Source organism: Bufo bufo, chromosome 1 (genome assembly GCF_905171765.1).
Source record: "Bufo bufo chromosome 1, aBufBuf1.1, whole genome shotgun sequence".
NCBI classification, from domain to species: Eukaryota; Metazoa; Chordata; class Amphibia; order Anura; family Bufonidae; genus Bufo; species Bufo bufo.
In genome coordinates, this window is record NC_053389.1 from 444,124,236 (window position 1) to 444,144,979 (window position 20,744).

A 20,744-nucleotide genomic window follows, 5' to 3' on the forward strand; every position below is an offset into this window, starting at 1 on the left:
CCTTATCCAATATTGAGGATACTTCTTCATCATACGGATACTTTCTCTTTACCGAGGTGGGAATAAAAAACTTCCTGTCGGGATTTTTCCACTCCTTTTTGATAAGGGCCTGTAAGTTTTCGTGCATAGTAAAAACCCTATGTTTCGTAGGGCCTAGAGCTTGGAAGGCTTGGTCCGCAGCAGATCTAGTCTGTTTAATATCTTCTAGCTGCATAGTGGATCTTACAGCTTTCAGTAATGGCTGTGTATCTTTAGGGGGAAAAAAGGATCTTCCTGAATAATCATCGTCAGAGGAATCAGAGTCGCTGGAAAACAACTGCCCTGATTCTTTTGCTTCATTATCAGAAGAGTCAAATTCCACGCTTTCATATTCTGTGGATCTATCCGGGGACTTGGTACGGCCTTTACTGAATGCTTTAAGTGAAGTCTTCACTTCTGACCTAATTAAACATTTCATGGACCTGGTCAAACTCTGGGACTCTTCCGCCACAAGCTTATCTATGCACGCTGAACATAGTGGTTTAAGATATGAGGCGGATAGGGCCACTTTACATCCTGCACATTCCTTGTGCTTGGTCTTGCTAGAAGACTTTTTAGGCGGCTTTGAGGTCTACAACAATCAAATAATATACCATTAGTAAGGAAAAGAACGTTCTCACCCATAGCGAAGAAACTTTTCCTTCCCCACCCCTTAGGACCGGTACCGGGTTTGCGGGCCTCAAGGGTTCCAGGGGTTCAGCGCGTCCATCCGAAGGTTCCATCATACTGCCCAAGCTGGGAACCTCTTCAGCACAAGCACTGTGTGCCTTCCACGCTGGCTGCCTGCTCCTGCAGCCGCTCTTATATTTAAAAGACGCGCCTCGGCCTCTACTTCCGGTTCCGCGGTCCCCGAATACCCCGCCCCCCTGACGCCATCCGAGTGCGGCCACGCGCATGCGCACAAGCACTTGATGCACGCGGCCGCCATCCCTGGTACTGGCAGCGGCCCTCACACCGGGACAAGAGAGGGGAGCCGCCTAAACACGGCCACAGCGGCTCCCCGCAGGACCGGAAAGTAGCGCAGGAAGGAGGCAGACTTGCGGGGAGCGGCTTCCGGCACGGCCACAGAACTACCGCTCCCCAGGGAAAAAGGTCTCTTACGGCAGCCGGCCACAGACCCTCCCCCAGCGGCAGGTGGTGATGAGGTATGTCTCCAGCAGCGGATCTCCGCTGCCCTGCTTCTCATGGTCTCCCATCCGGAGGACAGGAAACCTGAAGTGGTGCTTGGTGGGGGTGTGTTCTTTTTATCTTCTCAGGTTTCCTGTCCAGATGGGAGGTCCTGAGTCGCATAGGGTGCCGTCATGGGTGAGGGGAAAATTACAGACCTCTTTATTCTTCGTAGGTGGGAAAACTTGCAAAATCGCCAGTGTATCAAATACTTATTTTCCACACTGTATTTTAATTTTACATGTAAGCCTCTAATAACTCATTTCCAATTAAGAGGTGACAACTTTACCACATCCTCTATATCCATCACACATTGTAGGCAAGATAAAGAAATCAAAGCTATGTTCATGTACCCGACATATGGATCTGATAGATTGAAGTAGTATGCAATATTAGATGGTAATTTTAGTATTGAGAAAATTGTAATCCCTAATGGGTGAGGCAGAGTCCGACTGGGGTTCCTTGGACCCACCAGAGGAAATTATTCTTGGGGAACAACCCCTATATCATCAATGAAGTCTAATATGTTTTGATTCAATGAAATAGCCTCTAGTAACAACTAATTGGCTTAAAAGGCAACTCTAAATGGGATTTTTTCTCCTGGACCAATATGGTATCAGAGCCTGGGCCCATTGAAAGACACTGAGCTGACACTGTAAGCTCTCTTTTCCCCAAAGGTATAAAGATGACACTGTATCTGACCTCATCCACCAGTAATTGTGTTATGCAATGTTTTATGTCTGCTTTAGTTATAAATGTACCAATTCGGTACAATAATATAGTTGTCCAATAAGAACCTGTTTTGGGATTACATAGTATGGTATTGTTTTATTGTTTAGCTAGCCACTTTATCTTAATTCAGGAAAATCTGGCTGGTGCATGATATAAAAGACACTGCTGAGATAACATAACAGCTACAAAGGCTATAATATAGTATATAATATTTATTAGGGCTCATGCACACAACCATATGTATTTTGCGGATCCATAAAATACAGATGACGTCCGTGTTGCATCCATTTTTTTTGAAGACCCATCGACTTCAATAGGTCCGGGGTTCACATTTTGTGGCTTAGTATAGGACATGTTCTATCTTTTTGCGGAACAGAAAGCAAATGGATTATCTGTGTGCTTTCCGCATCCGTATGCCCATTCAGCAAAAGAAAGAACATGTCCTATTCTTGGCTGCAAACAATTGAAGTCAATAGGTCTGCAAAAAAAGCATATGCAACATGATCATCACGTGGACATCATCTGTATTTTGCGGACCAAAGGCCTTATACACATGAGAAGCTCATTACTGGATGTGATTTTAGTGCTGTAGACTAGTGCTGTAGTATGTTGATATCTCAAGACAATATATCTTTCTTACATGTGATACAGACATGTTATAAGGTCATACTGGTGGAGGACTGGTAGCTGTGATCCACAACAGTGGCCCACATTTACTAATGTCAGTGAACTTTGACACTGTCATAAACGTTGCCAAAACTTGGCACAAATTGGCACCAGCTGGTGAACTTTTGGCAGATCTACTTCTTGAGAAATCCATTGCACATAGCTTATCAAGATGGCATGACCAGACAGAAAGGGGGAGCAGCCCAAGGCACCATTTAGTGCCAGAATTGCACAATTCTGGTGTAAAGTTCTGTCTCAAAGTAAGCCAACCAACATTCGGTATAATGTGTCTGTCCCTGCACCAGATTTATCATCCAGCCTGAGCCACTGTGATAAATCTGATGCAGGTCTAGACTGCCTGTCTAAGCTTATGCCATCTATAGGATTAGTAAATCTGCCCAGTGTCTTGAACAAATAGATTCTGTTACTTGTTTCAGCTGAGATTTGATAATTGAAGTGAAGGACCCCATCTCAGATATCACTGATTTCCTCTCTCATCACTGATATTTCTTTGTTTTATATATTTCTAACTACATCTAGAAATAAAAGACAAAACAATGCAAGTTACAAATCATGTACCCTCTAAAGTAAGGTCTGAATAAGAACTGATATCGCGTAATGCATGATCTACCACACCTGTATCCCTACTCTTGTGATAACGTCTTGGAGCGATGGCAAGTCACAGTCATCAGAAAATGCGGCAATGTGTCCTCTTGATATTTTAGTGTTGTAAAGTTCCTGGATATCTCCTGGAAATAATAAAAGAACAGAACTGCTACTTTGAGACTATAATATGATAGCAAGTACATTGTGTCAGCTAATGTTCTTCTAAGCATCCTAATTTGCATGTAACAGCGGCTGCTGTGCGCCGCTGTTCCCCTGCTTACCACTCCGGTCCCGGGCGCCGTGCTCAGCGGTGCTCTGTGGCCAGAGCTTCCCATTCACCGCTGCAGCTCTGGGCTCTGTTTGTGTAGGTGCTGTGATTCTGAGGATCCGCTCCACAGTTTCATCTCAGCCCTGGCCACAGCATGCTTGCTGCTGGTTTTTTGCAGCACTTCCTTAAGGGCCGGGTTAGGTCATGTGACCTCGCTGACCAATCCTAGCCCTCATGCACATATATAAGTGGCTCAGCCCCCTTCCCAGATGCAACAGTGTCAAGGTCCTTGTGCTCTGCTTAGTTTCCTGATAACCACTTGTGTTCCTGACTCGTACCTGTGTTCCTGGATTCTGTTACTCGTCTAATTCCTGCCTGCTTGTCTTGACTCTCCTGTTGCCGATCCGGATTGCCTGACCTGTACCTGTGCCGCCTGCCCTGACATTTTGTCTGTCTGACTACGCCTCTGCCTCATCTTTCAGTCCTTTACTGTTGCTCCTGGTAACGACTATACCTGTACTTCTAGTACCTTTCTCAGGTACCTCCTGGTCCGCCTGGACCAGCTGCCTCGTGTACCTATCCTCCTCAAGAGATAGCGACCTGGTGTTCCCCTTGGGAAAGTCTATCCCCACCATCAGGGGTATTGTGAAGAATCGAGGGGTTCACTTAGACAACGCCCTTAGAGGAGGTAGGACACGTGGCACAGTGGGTTCACACCCGCTGGTTCGTGACATTGCAGAGTGAACAAAGCACGGGACCAAGACACTTCTGATCAGGCCAGGAAGCAGTCAGAAATGGGGAACTGGCGTGGGAATGGTGGGACCATGGACATGTGAGGTCTTTTTTTTTTAACTTGGCCACAGGATACCACCATTTCAGTTGTTGGTTCTTTAAGTGAGATATAGATTCTGCTGATATGTGTACTTTTTGTCTACATCACTGATGGTCATTTGTTCCTGTATACGTTTAAATAAGTTGAAAGCTTTAATATTTTTAATTCATTCTCAATTTTGGCAAAAAATAAAAATAACTACACAAAACTGAGTAAAATGCAAAACTGGTCTTAGGCTGGTTTCACACATAGGAGGGCATTTATCATTCCCCCCCATGCCAGTTTTCTGGCGTAAAAAAAAAGTCTCAAACCTTGTGTTTGTGACTTTTTAAACACCCTTGTGCCTTAATTTAGGTGCAAGTGGCACTGTGATCGCAGAAGGAGGCAAAGTTAGTGCAGGGCCAGCGGGCACAAAAAATTTATCTTCTTTTACGCCAGTTTTATGGTGTTACAGAAGACTGAAATATACATCATCTCCTAGCTGGCGTACATTTTACTTGAGGCACACCGATTGCCGGAGGATGAGCCTGTGTCTCGTCATAAATTAGGCACATCTTCTGGCAATGCAGGGGGATATCATAGATTAGCATAAAACACCAGTCCATGATAAATTCTCCCCATAGGCTGTTTCTGCCGTTTTGTCAGACTTTTGAGGTTTCTGCTGCATTTGTTTTGGTGGAAACAAAACGGCAAACCAAATTGGTGTGTGAAGGGAGCCTTGGGCAAAATATCAAAATGTGTTAACATATTATAAATCGTTTTATTTAGTACAAAATAATACATTGAATCAATTGAACTGAAGCATCCTCAGAATTTTATATAATATATATAATATAGTGTTCACATAGCACACTCTCTCTTCTCACTGCAGGAGACGGACTCATGGGCCGTGCCTTGCATCCATCTCTTGCAGCGAGGAGAGAACATGCACTATGTGAACGCTTCTCTCTCCTCATTATACTAATCAGAAGTTCAATGACACTTTAATTATGAATGGAATTTCTAAATGCCAAACTGTTCCATATAAAAAGAACTTGAAGCAATATCTATTTTAATGAGCGTCATCCTATACTAGGCAAAGTTGACCTAGTAAATGCTGAAGCGTAGTTATATGGAGTGAACTGGTTGCAGTCGCACCTGGGCGCTGGTACCTGATGGGGCCCAAAAGACTCATCTGCCAATGAAGACCCTGTGACAAATTTTGCATGGCAGCCCAAGGCTTAAACTTAAATCCTAAGACTAGGTTCATGTCTGTGTTTGGAACCTCGGTTGCAGATTCATATTTGCTGGATCCATGCAACACTATTTTTTTTTACAGCGAAATGATGGACACCATGACGGAATCCTAGTGGACCTTACTGACTTTTAATAGGGTCTGTTATGGGAGAGATCCAGCTCACTGTCATTTTCGGTTTTCGGTTTTTATGATGGCACAGAAAAGCAGAAATACGACGATGAGAACCCAGCGTAAACGGAAAATAAATTCTCTGATAATTATTTAAAAAAACAAAAACCTACCTAAGACAATGACGTCATCATCCAAATAAATGACTTTCTCATGTTCTGAAGTGAGCAGTGGCAGATAGAAACGTACAAAGTTCAGCTGTTGTTTGGTAAATGGAGAGAGAGATATACGGTAAGCAATAAAACATGATACACAACAATCTGTAAAGCCTAGAGCTGTACAGCTTAAAGGAGATATGCCAAAATAAATTTGTAAAAGGCCCTTTAAAGGAGTTTTCCAGGAGTAAAACATTGATGACCTATCCTCAGGATAAAAATGATTTGATCACAATTTCTTGATCATTTTGGCTGCAGTAGATCTTCACAGGCTGCCATGTATTACAGTACATTTTCTCCTTACTAACGTTGTCCTCACCTGAAATACACCTATTTCAATGTTTGGATCCATAACCCCCTTCCCCTAACTCTCTAACCTTTTCAACAAACCCAATACCTAGGTGACAGAACATCCTGTAATACCGCAAACAAGTCAGAACTGAGCAGTCGTGGAGGAAATTTGCAACAAACCTGTTGCATTTGAACTCATCTTCAGGCAGGGGCGGAAAGGCCATAGACCCTTCAGGGAAATTTCCCGGTGGGCCGATGCCCAGGGGGGCCACCCAAGCTCTCTTGATGGACGCAGGCCAGATACATAATGATTTGATGCTCAACGACAGCAGTTGCCCATCTGAACTGAATTACCATCCTCATGACGGTGATACAGTTGAATACTGTGGAGAAGGCGGCAGTATTTTGCGCTGCACTGTGGTATTTAATTCTGCTGGGGGGGTAATTTGTACTATGGTATTCCAGGCCCTGTCTACTTCTGTTGCCCCGTCTTCTATCAATTTGTCCCGCCTACAATACGGGGACACTTTTAGTTTTTTTCCAGGGCCACTTCCGCCCTTGGCCTTAGGATTGGATTATACCAATAAAATATGTATGTTAAAAAGATTTACTTACTGGTTGAAGAAGCTCAGGGAAGGCTGCATCATGGCGAATTTTTCCTTTAAGAACCATGGGGTTAAACTCCACAATTTTAAATTGTACTTCAGACAACTGTGTTTGTTCAATCCATTTTCTGAAATATAGTATTAACCAATTGTATTCTTATTCACGGGATTGCATGATAAATGTAGTACTTTTTAATCAATTAAAGTGATTTCTCGTTACCTGATGTGAAGCAATGAATTTTTCAGACCTATAATATAAAATAGTACATTGGCATTAGTGTTACTGTAGATGCTGTTGATCGCAGCTATGGCGGCACCCAAGCGGCCTGATGCAGCACATATAACAACGGGAATGACATCTTCCTCCTCCTCTTCTTCTTCTACTTCCAAAGCAGCATCTACAATACACATTTACACATCACCATTCATTCAGAAGTTGTACAGAACATGGCATCTTTATACAAGGAGCTGAAAAGATTTACCATATTTACCGTCTTGTTCCTTCCGTGTGGGTGCCTTATAGATTGTGCTATACCATATGGCACAAAATGTCAACACAAGCAGAAACAGCAATATGTGATTAACTGAAACATAAAAATGAGTATGCTTAGCAAAATGATTGTATAGAATCTTACTGTTAGTATATCTGTTAGGCTACTTTCACATTCACGTTTTGGGTGGATCCGTCATGGATCTGCACAGACGGATCCGTTACAATAATACAACCGCATGCATCCATCATGAATGGATCCGGTTGTATTATCTGTAACATAGCCAAGACGGATCCGTCATGAACTCCATTAAAAGTCAATGGGAGACGGATCAGTTTGGCTCAGTTTCGTCAAGCGGACAGCAAAACGCTGCAAGCAGTGTTCTGGTGTCCGCTTCCAGAGCAGAATGGAGACTGATCGGAGGCAAACTGATGCATTCTGAGCGGATCCTTTTCTTTTCAGAATGAATTAGGGCAAAACTGATCTGTTTTGGACCGCTTGTGAGAGCCCATGACAGATCTGACAAACGGAAAGCCAAAACGCGAGTGTGAAAGTAGCCTAAGAGATAAATAAGTGAGAAGCATAACCCTTTAAAGGGGTTGTCCCATGAAAAATATGCAACATTTTTCAAACTATCACTTTGATCTGAATACTTTTGTAATTGTATGCAATTAAACATTTGGTATAGCCAGTGAGTTCAATAAAATGTATTTTTATAATGCCACCTGCTGTTTGTTCTTTTCCTTACTTTTCTGCCCACCTCGCTTAGGTGGATGCACAAGCTGTGACAAATAGGGTAAATGCACACAATCAGGATTTATGTACGGAGAATCTGTACTGAAATCCGCAGGTGTTCACAGAGAAAATCCATATGCATCAATTGCGGATTTACATGCAGATTTGAATGTGGATTTGGTGCGGATTTTCCTCTGCCCATTGAAGTGAATGGAGAAAATCTGCATGAAATCCGGTCAGGAAAAATTTAATAAATTGACATGCTGCGGATATTAAAATCAGCACCACAGGTCAAAATCCGCACTGAAAAAAATCTGCATTGTGTACATGAGAATATCAAACTCTCATAGAATACAATGTTACATGACCTATGATTGTGTGCATAGCCTTACAAGGAGAGAGAGGCAGCACAAAGGACTCGCCCCCTAAACTGCTAGCCTGAAATAAATCTATTGGAGCAATGAATGGGCAGATCTATGTATCCATGGGCATTACAGGGCTGGTTCTAGCCTTGTTAGGGCTCATTCACGCGACCGTATTTATTTGTGAAAAGAAATTGTGAAAATTGTCATCTGCGTTTTAATCAGGTGAACCGCCAACTGTCTGTCTATGCAAACAGTTGGATAAGGAGGAGGCTGGAGACTGATTTCCTTTTAGTTTCTGTTATCATGGATTTTTATTAGGCAAGTACTTATTACAAAAAAATCACAATGGCTTCTTAGACAGAAAGGGGGTCATTTATCAAACTGGTGTAGAGTAGAACTGGCTTAGTTGTCCATAGCAACCAATCAGATTCCACCTTTCATTTTCCAAAAGAGCTGTCCAAAATGAAAGGTGGAATCGGATTGGTTGTTATGGGCAACTAAGCCAGTTCTACTCTACACCAGTTAAACCTGTTTTTTAAAAGTAGTGCTGTAATGTGTAAAGTTGATATTTTGGGACTGTAAATTTGCTGGCTCTTCCTGGAGTGGTATGTACTCTGAGCCAATCAGATGTCTCCACTCATCTTCTATACTTCTTTTCTACCTCACTGTTTCACTGAAGTACTAAATGAGAAATTGCAGCTGCATACCCCTCCTCCCCTGACTTCTATATACTGTATTACTCTTATGGTATTTTTTGTAGGAGAGATTTCTGAACGTTTTCAGAGAGCCTACAGGCAGGGAAAGATGAAAGAGATAGATTTAGCAGTGTCAGACTGACAAAGTATAAGTAATGACTTACGTTTTCGTAAAACAGCCATATGATTAATCTCTGCTGCGGTTTCTGGAAAGAAGCAAAATTAATGATGATACTTAATTAGCAGATTTCTGTATGAAAAAATACAGTTTCATGTGTCTAATTGGTTGTTACATTTAAATACTTGGAATAGGAGATGGTTGCCATGTAATCTTCCTTTTTAAATAATCGTAGAACATTCTAGAATTTTTTTTATAATTTATATGTGTGAATCATATTGGGGTATATACATATATATATATATATATATATATATATATATTGGGGTTTCGCTCTGGTAGATAGGGTAAGCGGGCGCAGTACAGAGGCAAAATACAAGTTCTTAAGGCCTCATGCACATGCCTGTTGTTTTGGTCCGCATCCGAGCCGCAGTTTTGGCGGCTCGGCTGCGGACCCATAAACTTCAATGGGGCCACAAAAGATGCGGACAGCACTCCGTCCGCATCAGTTGCTCCGTTCTGTGGTCCGCAAAAATAATATAACATGTCCTATTCTTGTCTGCGCTTTGTGGACAAGAATAAGCAGTTATATTAAAGGCTGTCCATGCCGTTCCGCAATTTGCGGAACGCACACGGACACCATCCGTGTTTTGCGGACCGCAAAACACACCACAGTCGTGTGCATGTAGCCTAACTCAAACTTCAGTGTTTATTCACACTTGCAGCAGTTGCATAAAACAACACGTCACTTTGCAGTCTTTGGTGTTAATTCACACAAATGGAAAGCTTAATTTGCACAGAACAATATGTCACTTTGCAGTCTTTGGTGTTAATTCACACACAATGGAAAGTTCATATTGCACAAGTCACCTTGTTGGCAGTTCTGCCTCCAGTAGTCCACAGCAGGCTTTAGGGGGCCTGTTCCCCCTGAACAAGAGGCCTAGTTCACACGAACATATGGCTTTTTCAGTGTTTTGCGGTCCGTTTTTCACGGATCCGTTGTTCTTTTTTTGTTTCCGTTGTGTTTCCGTTTCTGTTCCGTTTTTCCGTTCTGTTTTTCCGTATGGCATATATAGTATACAGTAATTACATAGAAAAAATTGGGCTGGGCATAACATTTTCAATAGATGGTTCAGCAAAAACGGAACGGATATGGAAGACATACGGATGCATTTCCGTATGTGTTCCGTTTTTTTTGCGGACCCATTGACTTTAATGGAGCCACGGAACATGATTTGCGGCCAAATATAGGACATGTTCTATCTTTCAACGGAACGGAAAAACGGAAATACGGAAACGGAATGCATACGGAACACATTCCGTTTTTTTTGCGGAACCATTGAAATGAATTGTTCCGTATACGGAACACAAAAAAACGGCCCGTACACTCGCAAAAAAAAAAACGTTTGTGTGAACTAAGCCTGAGTCTCAGCCCCCCAGTCCGGCACAAAACCTCAGATCCCAACACAGAAACTCAGCTGCCTATTTTAGGAAAGCCAAGTGCTGCCAAAACCCAGATCGGCACTTAAACTCCGGTCCGGTATCTGACCTCTACCAGCCTAGCCGCACATGTTGGGAGGAAAATACCTGCCTTCCCAGACAAAACCCCTCGCTGTGTCACAATATATATATATATATATATATGTATACACTGTATATTTAATCTTATGAACATTGGTACTGTTTGGTGGTGTATTACTAGGATATGTCACCAATTTCTGATCGGGGGGGGGGGGCAGACAGCTATGGCACTTGCTAACAGCAGTACTAGGAAAGAACAGTGCAACTTTTTCTGTCAGCTCAGCTCATTTTATGAGTAGCCGCATTGCATGGCAAGCGCAGGAAGGGACACAAGACAAGCAGTGGGGAAACCAGAGTGTATTCGGTAAGATAAGCATGTTGCACATTATATTAATTCTACACTTTGAGCTTATATAGGCATGGGAACCCCTTCAAAGTGGTTTTCCGAAACCCAGCAAGACCCATTAACCCACAAAAAATATTCAAATTTTTCAACCCAGCACCTGGATCTGAATAATTTTGTAATTATATGAAATTAAACATTTAGTATAGCCAGAGAGTTTTTTAATAAACTGTATCTGTATAGCGCCACCTGCTGTTTGTTATTTTCCTGATTTCTCTGTCCACCTCGCTGACACGGATGCACATGTTCACTTCCAACTTTCAACTGCCACCAGTCATATCTTTTGTTAGAAGCTGTGACAACTACAGGACATGCCCCCTGAGTAAGGGCACACTCCTGCAGAGCTACAATAGTGACATACACATCTATTCACCAAACTAGAAATCTGGTACTCTGACTGATGGACGTGATGTTGGCGAATGTAGGATTTCCAAAGTGAAACACGTCATGTGGCCAGTTTTCAGAGTGGTCAATCCATATAACTTTGTCATGGTAAGTATACTGGAAACTATCTTCTACAAGCAAGTTAGGATTAGTTAAAGGGGTTGTGCCCCTTGGGGAGGAAGGGGGGGGGGGGGGGGGGGGGTAGGCAAACTCCCTCTTCTATGGATGACCTGCAAAGGGAAGACTTCTTACCTGCCTTCTGCCGACAGCTCCCGTCTCCTTCTCTTCCCAACCTCGTCCTTTCCGCTCTCAGCATGTAAACTTTCGTTTTGACACCGCTGCAGCCAATTACTGGCTGCAGCACTGACCTGCTCTCCTTGCATCATTTCAAATAGTCACATGAGGTAATAGGACAGGTCACTGCTGCGGCCAGCGATTCGCTGTAAAGGCGTCAAAACGGAAGTTTACATCCTGGGAGTCGAGCTGCCAGTAAACAGCTTTGGGAAGCAGGTAAGGCTTTTTTCACATGGGCGAGTTTTCCACGCGGGTGCAATGCGTGAGGTGAACGCATTGCACCCGCACTGAATCCGGACCCATTCATTTCTAAGGGGCTGTGCACATGAGCGGTGATTTTCACGCATCAGTTGTGCGTTGTGTGAAAATCGCAGCATGCTCTATATTGTGCGTTTTTCACGCAACGCAGGCCACACAGAAGTGAATGAGAGGGCACCCCAGAGCGTTTCGCTTGGGGGACACATGGGGGCAATGGCACCTCACATATGTGTACAGTACACTATTGGTATGGCTTCTCTTTCTCTTCCCCCCCCCCCCCCCCCCCTTTTCTTGTTCTTCTGTCTCTTTTCCCGCTTTTTCTTTCAGGTTACCTCAGGCCGATTTGTTTTGATTTACCTGTGAGCCCTGGTGACAACTAGGGCCTCAGCTGGTTGGCTGCTGCTGTTGCTGAGGGGATTCAGGGACCCTGGTTGGTGGCTAATGCTGTGGCGGGAAGTGCCCGGTCTTTATATTGCAGGTGCGGCGGCGCTTCTGGGTCAGTTGTCAAGACCGGATCGTTGCATCGCTGTCTACAGGATGGAAGCCTTACTTCGTCGTCTGATTGAGAAAGCCGAGGGTGCTGGAGGGGAAGAATGGTTGAGAGCCTGCCTGGAGATGCCGCCGTGTCATGGTCCGACTCCTTCTGCGCTTCACTAACCTCCTCTTCCGTCGCCGGCTGATCCATCTCTCCTCTCTTCACCGCTGCCTACATCGCTGCTTCCTGCTGGGCCGATGTCGTCGCCTCTTCTGTTATCAACGCCTGTGTCTCCGTCTGAAGTTCCGGGATCAAGGGCGAGAGGACGTTGCGCTGTTTCCTGTGCTGGTCCGGTCCTGCCTGTGGTTCCTGTGCCGGGTATGAGCGGGGGAGGGGGGGGCTATGGTGCGCCCAGGCAAGAGAGCCCGTAAAGCCAGGGCTGCCTATACCCCTCCCCCTGATGCTGGCCGCAGGAGGAGCAGTTCTCGCGAGACTTCGGCTCAGTCTCGCCAGCGGAGTCTGTGGTCCTCCAGCACCATAGAGAGGTCCGTACAGAGGGGCCGGAACAAGAGTGAAGCCGGCATCTGTGTGGGGGACATCCTTTCTCAGCGGAGCCAGGAGGCTGTGGGCACCATCGATCCCGGTCAGGCGGCTGGCAGCCGACGTCAGGAGGTGCTGGGGTCACTTGTTGAGGGGCTCCCACAGTATGTGGTTGAGCCTTCTCTGGGCCCCCATGAATCTTCAAGACAAGCAGTACCCTCAACCTCTGGTAGTTTCCAGGAGGTTCATCAGAGTAGTAAAAGTGATGTCCCTGTCCCTGAAACTTTAAATGGTTTTATTAAGTTAGTTATGGATTGGGCTGGTAGTCAGAGGGTTAATGCAGTGAGCAGGTTAACAGGTAATGCTGCTGCGGATGTACAGTACAGACCAAAAGTTTGGACATACCTTCTCATTCAAAGAGTTTTCTTTATTTTCATGACTATGAAGGCATCAAAACTATGAATTAATACATGTGGAATTATATACATAACAAACAAGTGTGAAACAACTGAAAATATGTCATATTCTAGGTTCTTCAAAGTAGCCACCTTTTGCTTTGATTACTGCTTTGATTACTGCTTTGCACACTCTTGATGAGCTTCAAGACATAGTCCCCTGAAATGGTCTTCCAACAGTCTTGAAGGAGTTCCCAGAGATTCTTAGCACTTGTTGGCCCTTTTGCCTTCACTCTGCGGTCCAGCTCACCCCAAACCATCTCGATTGGGTTCAGGTCCGGTGACTGTGGAGGCCAGGTCATCTGGCGCAGCACCCCATCACTCTCCTTCATGGTCAAATAGCCCTTACTTTCAAAGTTTTCCCAATTTTTCGGCTGACTGACTGACCTTCATTTCTTAAAGTAATGATGGCCACTCATTTTTCTTTACTTAGCTGCTTTTTTCTTGCCATAATACAAATTCTAACAGTCTATTCAGTAGGACTATCAGCTGTGTATCCACCTGACTTCTCCTCAACGCAACTGATGGTCCCAACCCCATTTATAAGGCAAGAAATCCCACTTATTAAACCTGACAGGGCACACCTGTGAAGTGAAAACCATTTCAGGGGACTACCTCTTGAAGCTCATCAAGAGAATGCCAAGAGTGTGCAAAGCAGTAATCAAAGCAAAAGGTGGCTACTTTGAAGAACCTAGAATATGACATATTTTCAGTTGTTTCACAATTGTTTGTTATGTATATAATTCCACATGTGTTAATTCATAGTTTTGATGCCTTCAGTGTGAATCTACAATTTTCATAGTCATGAAAATAAAGAAAACTCTTTGAATGAGAAGGTGTGTCCAAACTTTTGGTCTTTACTGTATGTGTTAATGTTGGTAGTCAGAGGGTTAACGCAGTGAGCAGGTTAACAGGTAATGCTGCTGCGGATGTATGTGTTAATGTTGGTAGTCAGAGGGTTAATGCAGTGAGCAAGTTGACAGGTAATGCTGCTGCGGATGTATGGAGCTCAGGCTCCAAATCTCTTAATGCTGATGTTTATGTTCCGCTGCTGGATAAAGACAGTGGTGTCAGGGAAAGTGTGTTAAAGAGGCGCTGGCATGTGAAGTGTCACCTCTTGGGTTTCATTTGAGCATCAGCATTAGGCCTCATGCACACGTTTCCAGTCCGTCAAAAAAATAGGACCTGTCCTATTTTTTTCACGGACAACGGTTCGCGGACCCATTCAAGTCAATGGGTCCGTGAAAAAACACGGAGGCACACAAGATTGTCATCCGCGTCTGTTTTTTTCCTATCATTTGCAAGGCAAACTTGACTTAGATTTTTTTCCACTTTCCTTCATGTCTGGTGATCCTCCAAAAATCAAAGAAGACACACGGAAACAAAAACGGATCACGGAACCCCGTTTTGCGGACCGTTAAAAAAAATACTGTCGTGTGCATGAGGCCTAAAGGAGAGGATTTGGCGTGCTGAGTATATTGATATCATGTCATTACTGCCTTCTGTTAAGGAGCAAGTAGCTAAGTTGGATAAAAAGGATGACAAAGGTGATGAGGAAAGGAGACGTACTATGCCTAGATCACTTAACAATTGGATTCAGGCGTTTTGTATTTTTTCAGCTGTCTTGGGTGAGAACCACCCGGAATTCTGTACTGGTTTGTTTCAGCACCTGGATATCATCATTGAGGCGTATCGCAATTTTGGGGGCTTAGCCTGGTTTTATTATGATGAAACTTTTCGCCAGAAATTGGCAGTCCACCCTGCGCTTAAGTGGGGTGTGAAGGAGATTGGTCTGTGGGTGAATTTAATGCTTCCTCAGAAATCTGCCCCAGTCAGGACTGCGAATACGGCTCAGCTTGCTATAAGGAAAGGTCTTTGTTTTGCATTTAATGAAAGCTCATGCAAATGGTTAAATAATTGTCGTTACAGGCACGAGTGCACTTTTTGTGGGGGCGCACATCCCATGGTGCGTTGTTTCAAAAGAAACTCTCAGTCAAGTCAGCAGCAGCCTGGTACCAAGGAACAGTTACTTAAAAGCATGGAGTCCAGTGAAATTGTCCGCAATGCGCCCATGCTTAGAACGCTACCCAGAGCGACAGAAAGCTAAGTTGATTTTTGATGCTTTCAATGATGGGTTTGAGATTCCTGAGTTCCTTGGCACTGGCTGTTGTTGGGTTAACAATTTGAAATCAGTTTCTGTCCATAGAGATGTTAGGTTGAAGTTGCTGAAAGAATTGGAATTGGGTAGGATCGCAGGCCTGTTTAGAGACCCGCCTTTTGTGAATTTTAGACTATCTCCGTTAGGTATTGTACCGAAAAAGGAGCAGGGGGAATTTAGGCTGATACATCACCTGTCTTTCCCGGAGCAGAGTTCTTTGAATGACATGGTAGATAAATCGGTTGCGTCAGTTAGTTATTCTTCACTTGATGATGCTTTAGCTTTGCTCAGGTGTTATGGGGAAGGGTCATTATTAGCCAAAGCCTTCTCCCAGTGAAGCCGTCTGGTTTCAGTTCGTTGGGTTTCCAATTTGACGGGTTTTATTATTTTGATAAATGCCTCCCTTTTATTCATTGGGTGTTGCATTCTCAAAGTTGTTTGGGTGGGATTTTACATTATCTAGACGATTTTTTGTTTGTTGGCCCCCCCTGTTCTAGTGTTTGTTCAGGATTATTGTTGACATTTTTTGACGTGTGTAGTTCATTTGGTATTCCAGTTGCGGAGGAGAAAACTGTTTTGCCGTGTCATTGTCTTGAGTTTTTAGGTATCACGATTGATTCGACTAGGATGGAATTTCGGTTGTCGGAGGTGAAGTTAGACAAGCTGCAGTATTTGGTGGTTTCTTTGTTGAAGAAAAAGAAATGTACCTTGAGGGAGATGCAATCGGTTTTGGGTTCGCTTAATTTCGCAAGCAGAGTTATCCCCATTGGGAGGGTCTTCTCTAAGCGCTTGTATTTTTCTACTAGAGGTTTAAAAACTCCTGGTTCTCATATCCGCTTGGTTAGGGGTTTGAAGGATGATTTGGCTATTTGGTTTGAATTTCTGCGGGATTTCAATGGTTCTAGTTTATGGCAGGATGATTTCATTGATTCTGAGGCGCTGGGCTTGTTTACTGATGCCGCAGGGAGTTGCGGATATGGTATTTTTTGGAACGGTGAGTGGTCTGCGGAGGAATGGCCGGAGGAATGGGTCAGGTGTGGTGTCACCAAGAATATTGTGTTTTTGGAGTTGTTCCTGGTTGTCGTGGCGGTTGTCATCTGGGGTTCAGAATTCAGGAATAGGAGAATTTTATTTCATACGGACAATAAGGGAGTTCTTTTTGCAGTGAATACGCTATCATCCAAATCCGATTTAGTATTTAAGCTCTTAAGGCATTTAGTTTGGTTTTGCATGAAATTTTATATTTGGGTCAAGGCGAAGTATGTGGAGGGAGCAGCGAATAGTTTGGCTGATTCTTTGTCTCGCTTGCAATTGAAACGGTTCCGGGAGCTCGCTCCGGAGCCAAATCAGAAAGGGATTCCATGTCCTCGTCATCTATGGGACCTGATTTGGGAATAATCTCAGACAACATTGTACGATCTTTAGCCACGAGAACATGGGCCGCCTATGCGGCTGCATGGCGCAATTGGTTGTCATTTCCATGTGGCAGTGATGGGAGTGTTAGTGTTCATGGGAAAGGTTTATTAAATTTGTTTCTGGATTGTGTGGCAAGCATCTGTCCTTTTCTGCGGTTTCTAGGACGGTTGCGGGGGTTTCCTTTTTTCAGAAATTGTATGGGGATCCACCTCTTTCTTCCTGTTTTCAGATTAAGCAGATGTTGAAGGGGTATAGGAAGCGGTTCTCTAATATTGATGTTAGGAGGCCAATCTCGATTCAGTTGCTGTTGGATTTGTCCAGAGTGTTATCTGATGTTTGTTTTGATGAGTTTGAGGTGCTTTTATTTAGGACGGCTTTTAGTTTTGCCTTTTTTGCTGCTTTGCGGATTGGATAATTGGTGGCGGCGGGTAAGTCAGTTTGTTCTGGGTTAGCATATTCGGATGTGACGGTTAGGGAAGCATCGGTGGATATATTGTTGAGGTACTCTAAGACGGACCAGTTTGGGAGAGGAAGGGTTATTAAGTTGAATCAATGGCTGGGTTCGGTGCTTTGTCCAGTATCGGTGGCTAAGTCCTGGATAGCAGTTTGTCCTTCTAAGTTGGGCCCGTTTTTATTGCATAGGGATTGTTCTCCGTTGACTAGATTTCAGTTTGGGTCTGTTTTAAAGAAATGTTTGGGGGTTCTGGGGCTTAGTTCTCTTAAGATTTCGTTGCATTTGTTTAGAATTGGCGCGGCTACTGAAGCAGTCAGGTGTGGTCTTGATGATTCAGTGATTCGCAGGATCGGGCGTTGGAATTCTCATAGAGTCAAGCTTTATGTGAGACCAGATTTGTTAATATCCAGCTAATATGTGTTTATTCTTTGCAGGCAACCAGGTTGTGGTCTGGATTCTGGGCCATTCTTTTATATACTGGGCTCAGAAGCAAGCTGAGAAGAGGTCTTATTCATCGAATCTAGCTTTTGACAGTTCATCGTTGCAATTATTTTGGTGGGGTGTTCGGGGGCTGACTTGGAAAAGGGTAATGTTAGAGATTAGGAAGCTTATTGCTATGTGGCCTTTGCCTGATTTGATTATTATTCATGTCGGGGGTAATGATATTGGCAAGTTTAAGACTTGTGATTTGTTGTGGGAGGTTAAGAAGGACCTCTCGCTGTTGCAGTGTATGTTGCCGAATACTAAGTTGGTCTTTTCGGAGATAATTCCGAGATTGTGTTGGGCGCAAGCGGACTGTGCCTTTTTTTGAGAGGATTAGGAAGCGGGTGAATAGGGCTATGGCGAAATTTCTTCCGCTGTTGGGCGGTTTTAGTTATAGACATGTTGATCTGGAAGGTTTTGAGTCAGGGTTGTATAGAGCAGATAACGTGCATTTGTCTGAGGTGGGTCTTGACATTTTTAATGTGGGTTTGCAAAACGTGGTTGAGAAATGGCTGCAGTGCTTGTGGGGGGCCTCGCCTTGTTGAGGCTTGGCTTGTGGGGCTGAGTGGATTTCGGTGATTAGTACAATTTCAAATGGGTTTATTTAATGATCTGTTGGTTGTAATTGTAGTTCAGTAATTTATTGAAGTATGGATTTTAAGGTTACCCTTAATAAAGCATTGCGGCCATTTTTATTCCACAACATATTGTTTGTCTTTATTTATTATTGGTTGTTAAGAAATTGTTAAGTAATGAATGGTGTCATTTGCATCCATGAGAGGGCCCCCCAAAGCGTTTCACTTGGGGGACACATGGGGGCAATGGCACCTCACATATGTGTACAGTACACTATTGGTATGGCTTCTCTTTCTCCCCCCCCCCCCCCCCTTTCTTGTTCTTATGTCTCTTTTCCCGCTTTTTCTTTCAGGTTACCTCAGGCTAAGTTGTTTTGGTTTACCTGTGAGCCCTGGTGACAGCTGGGGCCACCGCTGGTTGGCTGCTGCTGTTGCTGAGGGGATTCAGGGACCCTGGTTGGTGGCTAATGCTGTGGCGGGAAGTGCCAGGTCTTTATATTGCAGGTGCGGCGGTGCTTCTGGGCCAGTTGTCAAGACCTGATCGTTGCCCCGCCCTCCCTCCAGGGCCGTCTTTGCCACAGGGCAAAAGGGGCAGCTGCCCCAGGCCCAGTTGCTCCTGGGGGCCCAAGGGAGGTCCGTTTCCCGACTCCCATTCACTAGTGCCAGGGGCGTCGCTAGGTTAAAACATTCGGGGCCTGGGCCCCGGATGTTTTTATCCCAGGCCCCGAATGTCCTACCTGCCTGCTAGATACAGCTGTATTGCCGTACACAGAACGGCAATACAATTGAATCTAATACACTGGGAAGAGGTGACGGACCTGTGGTGACATCACAGGTCAGGTGATCAGCAAAACAGGCTGTGATAGGATGACCTGGATGATGTCACCATCATGTGACCAGTGCAGTGAAGAGGAGAAGGAGCCTAATGGTGATGTCTGTACATGAGGAGAGGTAAGTTAAGGGAGAGGCAGAGCAATGCTGGGAGTTGTAGTTATTTAACTAGGATGTATGTTAGGGCTGAAGGGAGGGATGTTATTGACATGGAACTGTGTGCTTGAGGTGGCTGGGGGAGGGAGTGATGTTATTTACATGGGACTGTATGTTGAAAGTGGATGGTGGGGGGGAATGATGTTTATGTACATGGGATTTAATGTTTAGGCTACGTTCACACTTGCGGGATCCCCAAATGCATCAGTTTAACCCTAATGCATTCTGAATGGATGCCGATCCATTCAGAATACATTCGTTCGGCTCCGTACGGCCCCCTGTTCCGTTTTGGAGGCGGACCCCAAAATGCTGCAAGCAGCGTTTTTGTGTCCGCATGGCCTTGCGGAGCCAAACGGATCCGTCCTGACTTACAATGTAAGTAAATGGGGACGGATCCCTTTGCATTGACACAAAATGGTGCAATTGTAAACGGATCCGTCCCCCATTGACTTTCAATGTAAGTCAGGACGGATCCGTATTGGGACTTAGAAATTCAAATCTAATACAAACGAATCGGTCCTGAACGGATGCATTCGTTTGTATTATCGGTGCGGAACCGTCCTGTACAAGTACAGGACAGATCCGCACGAACGCAAGTGTGAAAGTAGCCTTAGGGGGTGATGTTTACATTGGATTGTGCGTTGGAGGTGATGTTATTTACATGGGACTGTATGGTGGAGGGAGGATTATAACAGCAGGGGGCACTGCAGATCCAGGGGACATTATAGGTGGTCTTATTACTACTGGGGGCTCTATAGGAGGGTCTTATAGATCCGCCTTATTTCTACTAAGCGCACTATGGGGGTCTTATTACTACTGAGGGGTCTGTAGGGAGCTTTATTACCACTGGGGGAACAATAGGGGGCCTTATTTCTACTGGGGACTCTGTGAGGGTATTATTAATATGGGAGGGCTCTTCTAATAATGGGGGCATTGTTGAGGAGCATTATCAGGGTTGGGGCAGTGTTACTAATGAGGGCATTCTAGAAGGGAATTACTATTGGTGGGACTATGAGGAGCACTATTACTATGGGGGGCAGTAATGTTTCTTCAGGATAGTATTGGGGGGGGGGGGCAGGGACGTAACTAAAGGCTCATGGCCTCCGGTGCAAGAGTTCAGCTTGGGCCCCCATTCCCTCAGTGCTTTGTGTGTCTTATGTGGCACAAGGGT

General features: G+C 44.5%; 1 protein-coding gene across 2 annotated transcripts in view; it reads right to left on the reverse strand.

The window, feature by feature from the left end:
• GLT8D2 (glycosyltransferase 8 domain containing 2) overlaps positions 1-20,744 on the reverse strand; it is a 42,423-nt gene that overhangs the window by 19,526 nt on the left and 2,153 nt on the right. The window contains exons 2-7 of one of the 2 annotated variants that reach the window (XM_040407960.1): positions 9,217-9,258; positions 7,258-7,350; positions 6,987-7,164; positions 6,777-6,894; positions 5,829-5,913; positions 3,241-3,353 (exon numbers count right to left, since the gene is read on the reverse strand). In XM_040407960.1, coding sequence (XP_040263894.1) covers positions 3,241-3,353; positions 5,829-5,913; positions 6,777-6,894; positions 6,987-7,164; positions 7,258-7,350; positions 9,217-9,235 — 606 coding nt within the window. In that variant the 5' untranslated portion in view covers positions 9,236-9,258. Of the gene's footprint in view, positions 1-3,240; positions 3,354-5,828; positions 5,914-6,776; positions 6,895-6,986; positions 7,165-7,248; positions 7,351-9,216; positions 9,259-20,744 lie in introns of both variants that reach the window. The other variant, XM_040407949.1, reaches the window with a different exon arrangement.